We start from the raw sequence: 17192 nt of genomic DNA on the forward strand, positions 1-17192 counted from the left end.
GGGGTGATGGGGTGATGTGGGGTGGGGGTGATGTGGGGAGGGGGGGTAACGGGGAGACGGGTAACGTGGGGGGAGGGGTGATGTGGGGGCGGCCGCTGGGCCTGGAAGTGCCAGCGACAGGCGAGGCAGGGTCTGCTGGGGGCCAGAAGCCCTGGGGCGGCGCTCACAGGAGGCCTGGCCGCTTCCACAGCGTGGGCACACTCGATGGATAGATGAGGCGGTGGAGAGGGCAGGTTGGGGCGGGAGACCCTCTCCAGGCCCCTGGGGAAGGAGACGGGGTGCTGGGCCCAAGGGCGCGCCATGTCACCCCCACTCTGGCTCGTTCCAGTGCTCATCACCACGGTGAACTCGCTGAGCGTGCGACTGGGGAGCTACGTCCAGAACGTGTTCACGGGGGCCAAGCTGGTGATCGTGGCCATCATCATCCTCAGCGGCCTGGTCCTCCTGGCCCAAGGTGACCGCAGGCCAGAGGGGAGGGTGGGTGCCACGGGCACAGCCTTGTCCTCCGGAGGTTGTGCTCCCGGGCCTGTCTCTCAGGAAGCCCGGCAGGAGTTCAGCCGAAAGCAGCTGTGGTTTCCCTGCTTTCCAGAGTTTGTGTGACAACCTGAGGTCACGAGTCGTGCCCTTCTGTGGCACAGGTGTGAGGCAGGGCCCCAGTCTGGTCCTCTGACACCCACAATTCACTGTCTGGCTTGATTACAGGAAATACAAAGAATTTTGAGAATTCTTTTGAGGGCACAAAACTGTCTGTGGGAGCCATCAGTCTGGCATTTTATAACGGACTCTGGGCGTACGACGGATGGTAAGGCCCCCTGAGATGTCACTCACATCTGGTCAGGACCCTTCCCTCCTGGGGCTTGGGGGGGACCCTAGCGTTCACCTCCATGTCTCCATTTTGCTCAGCACCGCCCCCCTTCTGTTCTCCTCGGACCCCACAGACACCAAAGACCCTGCCCCTTTCCCTGCCCTGCAGAGTGGCCCAAGGGCAGGCGGTGGTGGGCCCGGGTCAGAAGCATCATCAGACACAGATAGGCTCCGCGGGATGGGAGGCCGTCAGGGCTGCCCAGGCACTCAATATGGCAAGAATATTCTGCAGCCCTTCCATTTCACTGTGCAAATACGAGGCCTAGTCGATGAAGGAAGAAGCGTGACCCTCTGTGACACTGGTCTTCCCCTCATGCAAAGCAGCTTTCATTCTCCTCTCAGCGAACCTTCCAGTTTTTTAAAGCAGCTTGGGGACTCATTACTCTGATAATTCTGGCAAATTCCCATGATTCCCACAGAGGGCAAAGACTTCTCACTGGCAGACGTGCAGACCTTTGGGAGCCCCACCATCACTAGGGCTTTCTCTGAACGCAATTACCCTGAATTCCTGCCAGAGAACTTTCTCTGTGGTGGAGAGTCTGAAATGAGGCCAGCCTTTTTGGTGTGTTTTACGATCTCAGCAAAGAAGGCCAAAGTTAGGTCACTCATGTTACTTTTCTTTGCCTAGGAATCAACTCAATTACATCACGGAAGAACTTAGAAACCCTTTCAGGTAAGAAAGCTAAGTCAGGTGGGAGACAGCGGGCTGGCAAGCAGGTTTCTCTTCCCCATGCAAAAAGCGGACCCCCTCCCAGACTGCGAATGGTTCCTCAGAAGCTCGTTTCCATATACTCATTAGAGCTTGGCTGTGCTCTGGGTAGCGGAATAGTCGCTGGGAGGATGGACGAACCCCAGCTTTATCTCGGGTTGATTTTGCTTTATAAACAGTTCAGCCTCACTGCCCTGGAGTCTGAGCGCAGGAGAGTTCTTTCTCATTTGACGATGTCACAGCCCACAGCCCCTGCTGTGGCAGTGGGGACCCCAGCCCACCCCAGGGAGAGGTGGAGGGCTGGCCGGGCGGATGGGAAGAAAGGACAGCACAGAAACTGGTGTTTCCTGTGAGGGTCTCACGTGATGCTCTGGTCCAACCCTGGGTCCCTGCCCCTCCCAGAAACCTGCCCTTGGCCATCATCATCGGGATCCCGCTGGTGACAGGCTGCTACATCCTCATGAATGTTTCCTACTTTACTGTGATGACTCCCACCGAGCTCCTGCAGTCCCAGGCGGTGGCCGTGGTGAGTGCCCAGAATCTGGGCAGGACGCTCTGGGGGAAGTCACAAATGCCCAAGCTGAGGTACCCTCTGGGGATGAGGGAAATAATGGTCTAGGACCCAGGCAGAGTGAGCAGTTTAGGGCGGCAGCAAAGACCCGCCTGAGGAGAAAGGTGGCCTTCCGGTTCAGTTTGTGGCCTGGGCCCTGACACAGAATGCAGGTGGAGCAGAGCTGGGGTTTTGACAGACACGGATGCGGGCGAGAAAGTTCAGGGGAGGGATCAAAGGAGGGAATTATAGTAACTGTGGAAATTAAGCTGGGCAAGGAGGGGGGTCTCAATCACAAGGAAATGGGGGTGAGGGTCAGTAGGAAAGGGGGGGGAGTCCACATGCTGGAGGCCTTGTGGAGGTGGGGTGAGACAGGAAATGAACTGCAAACAGGCGACAGGAATGGGGAGCAGGGAGAGATGTCTTGGTCACAATGAGGTCACTGACCACAAGGAAAGGTGGTTAAGGTGCAGGGAGAACAAGGTCGTTTTGAGTGAGGGGGTTAAGGAAGCGTGAGGCTGGGGTGTTGGAAGGACACTGAAATGATGAAAAATTAGTACAGGGACAGGTGGAGAGGAGATTTCTGTTACTCTGTGTTAGAAGGTCGGGGAGGGACAGTAAAGTATCCCTCAAACTGAGAAGGCACTTTGAGACAAAAACGAAGCACTGACTCCATATAGTTTACACAGGGTTCTATTCAGAGTAACTTCCTGACAGGGGAATCAGGTGGAGGTTGATCCAGGCTCAGTGCAGTTATTCTCTGCAAAGTCTGGACCTTAGTCCACAGATTTTACAGAGTGAGGTGGTACGCAGAAGGGCACTGTGGTGACAGCAAAGGGCTAGCATGCACCCCGCTGACAGCCTACCTTTAATTAGATCTTGTGGCACCACCTGTGCACCAGGAAAGGGAAAGACTATGTTCTAACAGAATCCTGGGAGGCCAAAACAAGCCTCCCCACATCCCGACCTTGGCAGGTGTTTCTAAGGTATGGATATTAATCCCCAAGGCACCCTGAACACATAGCCCCAAGAGAGGTCACCCAGCAGACATGAACAAGATGGAGGGCCAAGGATGGAGTCAGTATGGGCAGCTCTCCTGCACTCCGGGGAAGAAAGGCTAAGTTGTTTTCCTCCTGAGAGGTTGTCTACGTTTTCCTTTCCTGGAGGGGAGTCAGAGGCCGTGCCCCCCAGGGCTGGGGGCCCAGCCCCCAGGCAGGGCCCAGCAGCTTCCTTGGGACCCACAGCTCCTGCGGGCCGTGCAAGACCCTCAGGACTCCTCTGCTTCTCTCTGCAGACGTTTGGCGACCGTGTTCTCTATCCGGCCTCTTGGGTGGTTCCACTGTTCGTGGCCTTTTCCACCATTGGTGCCGCCAACGGGACCTGCTTCACAGCGGGCAGGTAGGGGAACCCCGCACTCACCCCGGGGGCAGAGGGCAGCAGAGCCCGTCCCACACTTGAGGAAGACAAGACTCAGGGCAAAGGTCCTTAGGGCTCTGCCAGGCTAACACTTCATGGCGTAACAGAAAACCCAATGTCTAACTGGAATTTGAATAAAAACTTAAAAAAAAAAAGAAAGAAAGAAAACCCAAAGTCCTGGAAAGGGAGCAGAAAGCGTGGCCGAGCCTGCACACTGGCACTAGGCGTGGTGGCCCCACGGAAGCGAGGCTCTATGCTCCTCGGGACAAGGTGGAGCTTGGGGACACAGGGTGACAGGCACACTGGTGGTACTTTTCACCTTGTCCTGTTTCTCACCTATGGATGTTTCTTGAACATCTTCTCCTGTGAATGTATACATAATCGAGATCAGAGAGTAACGTTTTAGGCTTTCAGCCCATGGCAGTCTGTCACTACCCAACTGTGTCTGTAGCACGACAGCAAACAGCTGAGGTCCTGTTCGTCTCAAACGTTACTCACACAGACAAGCATAGCTCGCCAGCCCCACCAACCCTCTGGACCCTCCGGCTCCAGAGACCGTTAGCGGCTACATCGTATTCCATTTTACCACGTAGCACAATTTCACATAACCTCAGCTCGTGGGCTGAGTGGGGCTGTTTTCATCAACACTGCCCCAGGGAGCATTCTGGAACACGTCTTTGCCTGGTTGTCCAGGGTTCTGAATGGATATATTTCTGAGAGTGGAATTGCCACGGATTATACACTGACACGCGATAGACCACAAAGTCATTCTTCTGAAGCTGTGTCAAAGCAGACTTCCCTTCTTCAGAAGCCTTCAGCTATTCTGGGTCCTTTGCCTTTCTGGATGAATTTTAGAATCTGCTTGTCAGTTTCTACCAAAAGGCCTTCAAAGATTTTGACCAGGGCTGTGTTCCAGCTGTAGATCAGTTTAGAGAGGGCTGCCATTTAATTGTTCTAATCTAAGGGCAAGGACCCTCTCCCTTTATTTAGGTCTTAATTTAAAAAAAAAATGTTTTCTTGAGTAGTTTCAGTATATGGCTCTTGCATATATTTTGTCAGATTCATCCCAAAATATTCATATTTTGGGGGCACCTGGTTGGCTCAGTTGGTTGAGTGTCTGCCTTCGGTTCAGGGTCATGGTCTTGGTGTCCTGGGATTGAGCCCCGAATCAGGCTCCCTGCCTGCTCAACGGGGAGCCTGCTTCTCCCTCTCTCTCTGCCCTTCCCCCCTGGCTTGTGCTCTCTCGTGCTCTCTCTCAAATAAAAAATTCATATTTTTTGTGCTATTGTAAATGGTATTTTTTAAAATTTCAGTTTCTGATAAGTTTGTTGCTCATATACAGAAACACAATTTCAATAGCTCTACTGAGGTTTAAATACCATAAAACTCACTTTGCAATTATACAATTCGATGATCTTAGTAAATTTATAAAGCTGTGCAAATATCCTCACAGTCCAGTTCTAGAACATTTCCATCATCCCAGAAAGTTCACTCCTGCCTAATTGCAGTTCATCCCTGCTCCCTGCTCCATCCCTAACTACCACTGACCTGCTCCTGTGTCTGTAACTTTGCCTTTTCTGGACATTTCATTTAAATGGAATGATGCACTGTGTCATTTGCATCTGGCTTTTTTTCACTTAGCATATTATTTTTGAGGTTCAGCCATGTCATAGCATGTAACTGCTCATTCCTTGTAACTGCTGAATTGTATTCCATCATATGGATATACCACATTTTGTTTATCCATTCACCAGATGGAGGTTTGCATTGCTTCTGGCTACTATGAACAGTGCTGCCATGAACATTCACACACATGTGTTTCTATGGACATGTTTTCATTTCTCTTAGGTAGCTTCCTAGTAGGAACACTGGCTCAGAGAGTAAATTTGTGATTAACTTTTACAGAAACTGCTTGACGGTTTTCTAGGTGGCTGTTCCATTTTAATTTCCATAAGCCATTCATGAGCATTCCAGTTTCTCCACATCCTAACACTTGGCATTGTCTTTCTAGTGGGTATTAGTCATGTCGTTGTGGCTTTAACTGCATTTCCCTAATGACTAGTGATACTGAGCATCTTTTCATGTGCTGATTAGCCATTTTTTTTTCATGTGTCATGCTTTTGTTATCATATCTAAGAGCCTTTGTGCAACCCAAGGTCACAAAGATTTTCTCTTCTGTTTTACCCTAGAAGTTGTTTTTTTTTTTTTAATAGATGTAGCTCTCACACTTAGATTTATGATCCATTCTGAATTAATTCTGTATAGTTCTGTACCTGTGCAGCTTGGGGGTTGGCCAGAATTATGACTGATGTTGGATAGAATTTTTGTGGGGTCACATCCAAGATTTTTGCTTCCTGGTATCTGAGTTTTCTATGTCACATAGACAAACCTTCCTCCTTTCAAGAATACCCACCTGTGTTTTCTTCCAGCATTTTACTTTAGCTCTTTGATCACCCTGGAATATATTTTGATATGAGGCATAAATCTCACTTTTCCCCCTCAAACTTCTATCTGTCGTCCTGATATTATTTATTGATAGTCCATCCTTTCTCCTCCTGGTTTGAATGCCGTCATTCTCATGCCCAGGGTGCTGGGTTCACTCTGCTTCACAATGGGCCCCGTCCTGTGCTATCACTGTGCATAGGGATGCTTCCCAAACCCCCTCAGGTAACATCGGGAAAAACCAGTGCTCCCATGTCCGTGCTCCACTCCTCCTTGCCTGCTCAGCCCTCCAGCCACACTTGCAATGACTGTGTCCAGTTCCAAGTGTCCGCTTGCTTTCTGAGCCCATGGAATTTACAGAGAGGTTTGTGAGCGCTGAGGGGTTTAAAGCATGAGGTTACAGCACCACCTGGAGTCTGTCTCCCTCCATCTGGAGACTTCTTTCCTCCCAGTTTCATGGGCTTGTTCTGGGAACTAACTCGATGCCATGTTTATGTCTTTTTCAAAGTTCAAATATGTAGTTTTATTTATTTATTTTTTTAAAGTTTATGAGGGAGAACATAAACAGAGGGAGAGAGAAGCAGACTCCCTGCTGAGCTGGGAGCCCGACAGGGGCTTGATCCCAGGACCTGGAGATCATGACCTGAGCCAAAGTCAGACACTTAACCACCTGAGCTACCCAGGCACCCCTCAAATATGTAGTTTTAAATAGACAGGCTCTTTTGGCCTATGTATTCCTCACTTCTCATTTTATTGTATTGTAGTCAGAGTGTGGGATCTTTATGATCTCACTTTTTTTTTTTTTTAAGATTTTATTTATTTATTTGACAGAGAGAGACACAGTGAGAGAGGGAACACAAGCAGGGGGAGTGGGAGAGGGAGAAGCAGGCTTCCCGCCGAGCAGGGAGCCCGATGTGGGGCTCCATCCCAGGACCCTGGGATCATGACCCGAGCCGAAGGCAGATGCTTAACGACTGAGCCACCCAGGCGCCCTAATGATCTCACTTCTTTAGAAGCTTTATGCCTTCCCTGAAGTGGCTTACTGCAGTTTTTATAAATGCTTCCTAGGGGGTGCCTGGGTGGCTCAGTTGGTTAAGCGACTGCCTTCGGCTCAGGTTGTGATCCTGGAGTCCCCGGATCGAGTCCCGCATCGGGCTCCCTGCTCAGCGGGGAGTCTGCTCTCCCTCTGACCCTCCTCCCTCTCATGCTCTCTGTCTCTCATTCTCTCTCTCTCAAATAAATAAATAAAATCTTTAAAAAAAAAATGCTTCCTAGGGTCTTGAAAATAAGGTATATTGTGTTTACATTCTTGATTTTTATATCATCGTCAAGCTTGTGCCTTGACTGTTCAAATTTGCTCTCAGTGGATTTGTTGAGTTTGGCCTTCTATGTTTCAAGGGCTCCAGTTTTGGCATCTTCTTGGTAGACGGCTTCTGTTTTCAGTGGGAACTCTCTTTGCCTTAAATTCTGTTTTGTACAATATTGCTCTTGAAGACTCTGCAGGCTCTAGGCTGCTGCTTCGGGTAACACATCCCACCCCTTGTATCTTCCACCCTTGGCATCATGGGGCTTTGGCTTGTGTCTCTTTCAACAACCCCCCAGGTTGTCTCCTGCCCGGGCAAGCAACATCTGACCACAGTTGATGTGATTCCTATTACAGTGGGATTGATTTCCAACATACTGTGTTTTCTTGGCTTTTGAAAAATCTTATCCTGATTTATTATCCATCAAATGTCCTTTCTTTTTTCTACTGATATGGAAGTTTTATTTCTCTCTTTTAGCAATTACTCTTCAAATTTAACTCAAATACCTAAGAGTCTGTCAGCATCTCCATTCTCCCCCCCTCTCCTGTGAGGGCTCCCCCTTTTGCACTGTCCAGTAGATGAGCTGCACCTTGTCTATAAACCTGCCCCTCCAGAAAAAGTTCATCCTGACAAGAATTAAAAATGTATGTACTTACATCCATACCAACATGTTTTACTGCTGTTTCCTTAACACCTGCTTCTTCAATCAACTCCTGAGTTCAGTTTCTTTCTGCCTGTTGGAGTAGACCAAATAGTTTCCACTGAGGACCGGAGAACAGAAAATGTGTTGTAGTTATTGTTCACCTACAAATGTATTTATTTTGCCCCTAGTCCTGAACGATAGTTGAGCTATACAGCACCAGAATCTGAAAACCAATGTCCCTCATCACTTTGAACATAGTCTCATGCCAAGTCTGCTATCGTTCTGCTTGTCCTAATTTTGTAGTTAATCTTTTAAATTTGGAAGCTTAAGAAATTTTTTTTCCTTCCACACTGTTTGTATCTGGGTATGTTTTTATCTTGAGCTGGGTTTAATGTGAAAGCTGTTTTTCAGTTCCGTGAAAGCTCTCTCCTCTTCCAGTATGCCTTACCCCATTCAACATATTCGGGCTTCTCCTTGTTTCTTCTCTCAATTTCCTGTCTACATTTTCCATTTCTCTACCCTTCGTAACTCAGATCTAGGTTTGTTTTTTTTTTTAAAGATTGTATTTATTTATTTAGAGACAGAGCACAAGTGAGGAGAGGGGCAGAGGAAGAGAGAATCCTAAGCACACTCCACGCTGAGCATGGAGCCTGATGTGGGGCTTGCTCTCATGACCCTGAGATCATGACCTGAGCCAAAATCAAGAGTCGGACACCTAACTGAGCCCCCACAGGCGCCTCTCTCAGATCTAGTATCTTTTATTATAATTAGAACATTAAAATTTTAATTCAATTAATATATAATGTATTATTGGCTTCCGAGGTAGAGATCAGTGTGATTCATCAGTCTTATATAACACTCAGTGCTCATTACATCACGTGCCTTCCTTAATGTCCATCACCCAGTTACCCCATCCCCCCACTCCCCTCCAGTAACCCTTCAGTTTGTTTTCTATGATTGAGAGTCTCTTATGGTTTGTCTCCCTCTCTGATTCTGTCTTATTTTTTCCTCTCTTCCCCTATAATCCTTTGTTTCTTAAATTCCACATATGAGATCATATAGTTGTCCTTCTCTGATTGACTGATTTTGCTTAGCATAATACCCTCTAGTTCCATCCACGTTGTTGCAAATGGCAAGATATTTTTTTGAAGGCTGAGTCATATTCCATTGTATATATACACCACATCTTCTTTATCTATTCATCAGTTGATGGACATCTGGGCTCTTTTCATAGTTTGGCTATTGTGGACATTACTGCTATAAACATCGGGGTGCACGTACCCTTCAGATCCCTACATTTGTACCTTTGGGGTAAATCCCTAGTAGTGCAATTGCTGGGTCGTATGGTAGCTCTATTTTCAACTTTTTGAGGCACCTCCATACTGTTTTCCAGAGTGGCTGCACCAGCTTGCATTCCCACCAACAGTGTAGGAGGGTTCCCCTTTCTCTGCATCCTCGCCAACATCTGTTGTTTCCTGACTTGTTAGTTTTAGCCATTTCGACTGGTGTGAGGTTGTATCAGATCCAGTTTCCAATGTATTTTTTTCACTTTGAACCTAGATTAACAACTGTTGATTACATTCTTAAGTTATGGTAATTTTTTATTTTTTAAAAATTCTGTTTGGCTTTTTCCCCCCTTTTCTCTCTTCAACATTTTAAACATAGTCTTTCAGATTTCTGAATCACCAGGAGTTCTTGGGAGTGGGGGTGGGGGGACTAAGCCATTTGTTTGCATCTGCTGATCCACCCTTAATTCATCTTTTGGGTTTTTTGTTTAATATGGAAATTCTGTACAGCGTGGATCTAGGAAGTACCAGGCGCCTCTGTGTTTGCCTCTGTCTGCTCCAAGCACGGGGGTCCGCTGGTCCCGGACTGGTTTTTCCCTTACGTGAAAGCATAATTTTGAGGACACAGGAGTAGGTGTCTCCTCCTGAAAGGTCCTACCCAAACCCTAAGCCAGCCCCCAGCTCTCCCCTATGTAGATGACCCACGGCGCCGGGATGCCTCGCTCTCAGGGGCATTTAACCACCTCACTCACTTCCCCAAAATTCACTCACCTCCCTGAGACCACCTCCCACTGAAGATGCCAGGTTCCAATTCAGTCCCTGTCTCCGTGGCTTTGGTAGTGACTCCCAGTGATGGTACAACAGCCACACGCCCATCCATGAGGCCTCCATTACTGTTTTTTCAGACTTGTGTACGTGGCGGGCCGGGAAGGCCACATGCTCAAAGTGCTGTCCTACATCAGCGTCAAGCGCCTGACTCCAGCGCCTGCCATCATCTTTTATGTAAGTATGAGTTGTGCCAGCAGACACCCCCTTAAAGGCAGAGGGGCCCTGAAGGAACCCGGTATTGCTAAGCCCAGTGGTTTTCACATGGCCCAGGCTCCCTTGCTCCTCGACATGAAATAGGTGAAAAAGCCCATGACAGTTCAAACATTGCCCAACACGTCTGCTCCTTGTTCTGAAATTTGTCCGTGAAAGACACTGTTTGACTCTTCCAACTTCCTACCCTCTACACTCCTTACGTGTACATCTGTATGCCTGGGTCCCTGGTAACAAACTATACAAAACCCCACTAGCTTACAGAGAAGGAGAATAAGGCATTCATGAGGTGGTTACTGATAAGTACTTCTTATGGCCCCATAATTTAGACGTCATGGCGCCCTTGTGCAGTAGAGGCCCTCTGACATCCTCTAATTGGAGTTTTTCAGTGGGTGACAGTCCTTGGTTGTGTGCCACTGTCTCTGGCACCTGCGGACCGTCCAAGCCCAGCCTCGGGGCCAGACTCCTTCCACCCGGAAGGAGAAGCACTACTCTCCATCAGCCTATTCCCTTTGAAGATGAGGAGAGGCCTCCTGGGACAAGGCCCAGGCCACACAGCTAAGGCGGGTCCAGACCAGGCTGAGACAGGCTGAGTGTCGCAGCCCAGGCAGGGCCCTTTCCCCTGACGAAGACTCTCTGGCAGGAACATTTACCATCAGAAAGCTGGTGCGGTGTACATGCATACCTTGTTTTTTCCCCTGCTTAAAATGGCAACTTCAAAGAATCACACGTTTTCCAAGTCCTTTCCATCAGGATTCAGGGAGAACACTCACCATAGCCAAAGCCTGGTTTAACCCCAACTACAACGAGATGCATAGGTTTCTTTCATGCTGGCATGTTCATTCACAGGAGACACTGCTTCTCCAGTCTCCTGTGACGTGACAGGGATCCTGTGATCTAAGAATTCACTCTTCCTTCCACTAGGGTATCATAGCGACTATTTATATCATCCCTGGTGACATAAACTCATTGGTCAATTACTTCAGTTTTGCCGCATGGCTGTTTTATGGCCTGACGATTCTGGGATTGGTTGTGATGAGGTTTACGAAGAAAGACCTGGAAAGGCCTATCAAGGTAGGTTTTGTGCCCCAGATGTCACGAGTGGCTTTGATTCCTTGAAATGGATTAAAAGTAAGTACTTGAAAATCTAGGGGCATGCTTTCTATTTCCAACCTGACTCTACTGTGCCCTTGAACATCATAGTTTAGAGTGGTGTTTGCTCCTGAATTCTGGCCCTAGACCCATTCCTGTGTGGGCAACCACTAATAATCTACTCTGCAAACTGGGGTTCCCTGCCATCTCCCTGCACAGCTGGAGTAGGTCTATATGCCAATGCAAGAAGAATTTATTTTGTTTTGCTTGCGTTAGAGGCTTTTGCTTTGTTTTGTTAACAACTGTACTACTGACCTCTTACAACAACTGCAGATATAAGAACAAGGTAGGGAAGCTGAGGGCTTAAATAAATAGGACAAGAACAGGATGTTGTCCTTCTGGCCCGGTAGCCTATCACCAAATCTCCAGAGTCAGCTGACACATGGAGGTTGGCAGTTCCACCTCGATTAGGTTATCTGGCAGGCAAAATCATGAGGGTAGAATAGATTTTTCATCTGCACAAAACCCCTCAAACAAATAAAAAGGATTTGAGAGAAAATAATGAAGATAAGGAAAGAAGGCTCTAACACATGTATAACTGGAGCCCCTGAAGAAGAAAATAAAAGCAACAGAATTTTTTTTTTTTTTTAAGATTTATTTGATGGGGAGGACAGAGAGAATGAGCAGGGCGGTGGGTGGAGAGAGAATCCTCAAGCAAACTCCTCGCTGAGCGAGGAGCCCAACATGGGGCTCGATCCCATGACCCGAGATCATGACATGAGCTGAAATCAAGAGTTGGCCACTCAGCTGAGCGACCGACTGAGCCACCCAGGCGCGCCCCAAAACAATAGAATTCTTTAGAACTATAATTCAAAAAACATTTCCTGGGGCAGATGGGAGAGTGGGAGGGGAGTATGAAAGGAGGGGACCAGAACCAACATACCAGAAGGCATACGGCATCACTGGAGAATCTGAGCTAGAATGGGCAACAGGGAACTATATTCTGATTAAATTATGGAACTTTAAAAGATCATCCTTTGGGTATCTACTCCTCCTTTCATGCCCTTCCCAGACCCCAATTCACTTATAAAGGAAAGAAATTAATATAGGGATTAGGATTCTCATCAGCAACACTTCATACCCTGAGATAGTGGAGCACATATTTATGGTATTCAAGAGAGAAAATATAAGCCAAAGATTTTATATCCAAACTGACCTCAAAGAATAAAGTGACCAAGGGGTGCCTGGGTGGCTCAGTTGTTTGAGGAGCCAACTCTTGGTTTCAGGGTTGTGAGATCGAGCCCCATGTCAGGCTCTGTGGTCAGCGGGGAGTCTGTTGTGGATTCTCTCTCCCTCCCCCCTCCCATGCATGCTCACTCTCTCTCAAATAAATAAATCTTAAAAAAAAAAAAAAAAAGAAAGTTACCAATATGAAACATCTCAAGGCATGGATGGCTACAGGAGACCTTCAGGAGGAATCATCTAGAGAACAAGCTTCAGAAACCAAAAAGTCAGTGGCACAAGGTGAATACACTTAACTACAGAACTGGAATAAATGATGGGAGATAAAGGGGACACAACAAGGATGCAAATATCAAGCACTGACAATATCCTACGACAAAAATGGAAGAGAAAGCATATGAAAGTGTGCCAGTTAAGGAAAGCATGCCAAGGAAACTGCCCTAGGCTACCATCTAAAATTAGACATGAGGAGGAAAGGGAAGAATCCCTAGCTAACTCTGTTACTGCTTATTATAGATAGTATGTAAAAAAGAGGAGAGTAAGGTGTGATATTTACTATTTATAATGGCAACTCTCAGAACAAAAACAGCATTTATAGATCCCAAAAGATATATCCAAAATAAATATACACACACACATATGCAAGAGACCAGATCATAAAAGACCCGCTATATAAAGATGCCAATAGGGAAACAAATCAGAATATCATCCTGGTTAACATTTTCTTGGTAGAATGCATATTAGGGTCCTTTTTGCTTATTAGTTTTTAACACCCCAAACTTTCTAGACTCTATAAATCCCTTAATACTCCTATTTCTAGCTACTAGTTATATGGGAACACTAATAATAATTATTAAATCAAGACTTATTTAAATTTATCAATTATAATTATTAAATTATTGGTTTAATTATTTTTTAAATGAAGTCTGAGTCTTTTATTTCTTAAAAAAAGATTTTATTAGAGAGAGAGAGAGCACAAGCGGGGGGCAGAGGCAGAGGGAGACTCCCCGCTGAGCAAGGAGCATGATGCGAGGCTCGATCCCAGGACCCTGGGATCATGACCTGAACTGAAGGCAGACCCTTAACTGAGCCACCCAGGCGCCCCTTAATTTAATTATTTAATAATTATTAATATTTAAATCCCAAAATGTAATATGGTATTTTCAAGACATGTGTGAGGAAAGTTTCAAATTGCACTCCAAATCCAACACAATTCAGAGCTGTGTGTAGGCGCCCTGACAAATGAGTCATGTGTCACTCATGCTGGGAGACTGTGTCACTTCATCAAAGGTAACCACTTGTTTACAGCCATGCTAACTGGCTGGTCAGCAGGAAATCACCTTTAAAGCAGTTTACTTCCTGGTATAGAGCACGTTGGGTATTTATACGCATTTACTGTGTTTTAGTTATCTTTGAGGACATTGGTTGGGAATTTGGGGTTTCCTGTGATACATGATCTTTTTTTTCCCATATAAAATAAGGGAAATGGGGGACACCTGGGTGGCTCAGTCAGTTAAGCGTCTGCCTTTGGCTCGGGTCATGATCCCAGGGTCCTGGGATTGAGCCCTACACCCCTACCTCCCTGCTCAGGAGGGAGCCTGCCTTCTCCCCCTGCCTGCCACTCTCCCTGCTTATGCTCTCTCTGTCAAATAAATAAATAAAATCTTTAAAAAATAGAATAAAAGAAAAGAAATGGGCCTCAGGTGAGAGTTTTCCCCGCAGAATGTCACTGTTTAAGGGCAGAAAACTAATAATAAGCAGAAGCCTACATATAGGAATAGAGAACAGTGTGGAGCCCAAACTTGTCAGTTACACGAAGAAACTGGCTTATTCAGTTTAAATGAGCCTAAACCAATCATTAAAGGGAAAAGATTTTTCAGGCAGGTTTACAAAGCTGTGAGAAAAAAGGATAAGCAAAATACATACCAAGCAAATGAAAATACACCTAAAACAGGGGTTGTGATCTTATCAGACGACAGTACTGCCCAAAGCACAAGACACTTCAGTGTCTTTAGTGATGCTAATGGCTAAAATGCACAATAAAGAGATGGCGGGCATGAAAACTTACTCACCAAATCACACAGCAGTCATTGTTATGAAGCAGGAACTCCAGCAAGTACAAGGAGACACAGACACACACCCTAACTGCGGGCTTTAACGGGGCTCCCGTCAGTCCAAGACAGACCCAGACATCTCACTGGTACAGGTGACAAGCCCTAAATAGAACAAGGCAGATCTGGGGCGCCTGGGTGGCTCAGTTGGTTAAGTGACTGCCTTCGGCTCAGGTCATGATCCTGGAGTCTCGGGATCAAGTTCTGCATCGGGCTCCCTGCTCGGCAGGGAGTCTGCTTCTCCCTCTGACCCTCCCGACCCTCCCCCCTCTCATGCTCTCTCTCTCTCAGTCCCTCTCTCTCAAATAAATAAATAAAATCTTAAAAAAAAAAAAAAAAAAAGAACAAGGCAGATCTTAGAGACCGTTCCAGACTCTGAATCCCTAAAACAGCAAACACACCTTTTCAAGTGCGTATGGGACATGTCTGAAAACTGACAAATGCCCCAAAGAAAACCTTGATAAAACATGAGTAATAAAGACATACCACATTCTCTGTCTATAATGCAATAAAACAGGAAATTAATGTAAAAAATTTCAACTTTTCAGTCCAATAGGAAATGAAAGTACATAAACTCCTAAAAATAATAAGACATTATCTATGATCAGTGCTTTGAGGAAGTTTTGTTGCATTAAATACAATAACAATGAAAACAAATTAAACAGGCAACTCAAAAAGCAAGAGAAAGAACAAAGAAAACCAAAAGAGTGTTTAAGGAATTGATAAACAAAAAAGAATTTAAGATTCTTAATTGGATCATCTGGTTTTTGGAACTTCCCTGGATTTTGGATTCTGATGAGAATTTGGATTCTAATGGGGTTAGTTTTAGTAACTTTACATTTTCCCAGAAAATTGTCCATTTCATCACATTTACTTAATATGGAGTTGTACAAATTAGTTTTATTATTTTTTTTAAATTCCTATGTTCTGGAGATTATTTCCCCGTTTTTGTTTCTTATTTTTGTGTTCTTATTTCGTTTATTTTCCTCCTCTCATTTTTTAAAAATTTTTTTATTCTTATGTTAATCCCCATACATTACATCATTAGTTTTAGATGTAGTGTTCCATGATTCATTGTTTGTGCATAACACCCAGTGCTCCATGCAGAACGTGCCCTCCTTAATACCCATCACCAGGCTAACCCATCCTCCCATCCCCCTCCCCTCTATAACCCTCAGTTTTTAGAGTCCATCGTCTCTCATGGTTCGTCTACCCCTCCGATTCCCCCCCTTCATTCTTCCCCTCCTGCTACCTTCTTTTTTTTTTTTTCTTAACATATATTGCATTATTTGTTTCAGAGGTACAGATCTGAGATTCAACAGTCTTGCACAATTCACAGCGCTTACCAGAGCACATACCCTCCCCAGTGTCTATCACTCAGTCACCTCATCCCTCCCTCCCCACCCCCCACTCCAGCAACCCTCAGTTTGTTTCCTGAGATTAAGAATTCCTCGTATCAGTGAGGTCATATGATACATGTCTTTCTCTGTTTGACTTATTTCGCTCAACATAATACCCTCCAGTTCCATCCACATTGTTGCAAATGGCAAGATCTCATTCCTTTTGATGGCTGCATAATATTCCATTGTATATATATACCACATCTTCTTTATCCATTCATCTGTCGATGGACATCTTGGCTCTTTCCACAGTTTGGCTATTGTGGACATTGCTGCTATAAACATCGGGGTGCACGTACCCTTTCGGATCCCTACTTTTGTATCTTTGGGGTAAATACCCAGTAGTGCAATTGCTGGATCATGTGGTAGCTCTATTTTCAACTTTTTGAGGAACCTCCATCCTGTTTTCCAGAGTGGCTGCACCAGCTTGCATTCCCACCAACAGTGTAGGAGGGTTCCCCTTTCTCTGCATCCCCGCCAACATCTGTCGTTTCCTGACTTGTTAATTTTAGCCATTCTGACTGGTGTGAGGTGGTATCTCACTGAGGTTTTGATTTGGATTTCCCTGATGCCGAGCGATATTGAGCACTTTTTCATGTGTCTGTTGGCCATTTGGATGTCTTCTTTGGAAAAATGTCTGTTCATGTCTTCTGCCCATTTCTTGATTGGATTCTTTGTTCTTTGGGTGTTGAGTTTGATGAGTTCTTTATAGATTTTGGATGCTAGCCCTTTATCTGATATGTCATTTGCAAATATCTTCTCCCATTCTGTTGGTTGTCTTTTGATTTTGTTGACTGTTTGCTTTGCTGTGCAAAAGATTTTTATCTTGATGAAGTCCCAATAGTTCATTTTTGCCCTTGCTGCCCTTGCCTTTGGTGATGTTTCTAGGAAGAAGTTGCTGCGGCTGAGGTCGAAGAGGTTGCTGCCTGTGTTCTCCTTTAGGATTTTGATGGACTCCTGTCTCACATTGAGGTCTTTCAACCATTTGGAGTCTATTTTTGTGTGTGGTGTAAGGAAATGGTCCAGTTTCATTCTTTTGCATGTGGCTATCCAATTTTCCCAACACCATTTGTTGAAGAGACTGTCTTTTTTCCA

The 17192-nt window shown here is 45.9% G+C and overlaps 1 protein-coding gene across 1 annotated transcript in view; it reads left to right on the forward strand.

Moving 5' to 3' along the window:
* SLC7A9 (solute carrier family 7 member 9) overlaps positions 1 to 17192 on the forward strand; it is a 31330-nt gene that overhangs the window by 3195 nt on the left and 10943 nt on the right. Inside the window, exons 4-10 of the mRNA XM_021701085.1 lie at positions 329 to 454; positions 703 to 802; positions 1493 to 1537; positions 1976 to 2099; positions 3418 to 3521; positions 10120 to 10216; positions 11177 to 11326. Of these exons, the coding sequence (XP_021556760.1) occupies positions 329 to 454; positions 703 to 802; positions 1493 to 1537; positions 1976 to 2099; positions 3418 to 3521; positions 10120 to 10216; positions 11177 to 11326 (746 nt within the window). The remainder of the gene's footprint in view (positions 1 to 328; positions 455 to 702; positions 803 to 1492; positions 1538 to 1975; positions 2100 to 3417; positions 3522 to 10119; positions 10217 to 11176; positions 11327 to 17192) is intronic.

This window comes from Neomonachus schauinslandi, chromosome 16 (assembly GCF_002201575.2).
Source record: "Neomonachus schauinslandi chromosome 16, ASM220157v2, whole genome shotgun sequence".
Taxonomy (NCBI): Eukaryota; Metazoa; Chordata; class Mammalia; order Carnivora; family Phocidae; genus Neomonachus; species Neomonachus schauinslandi.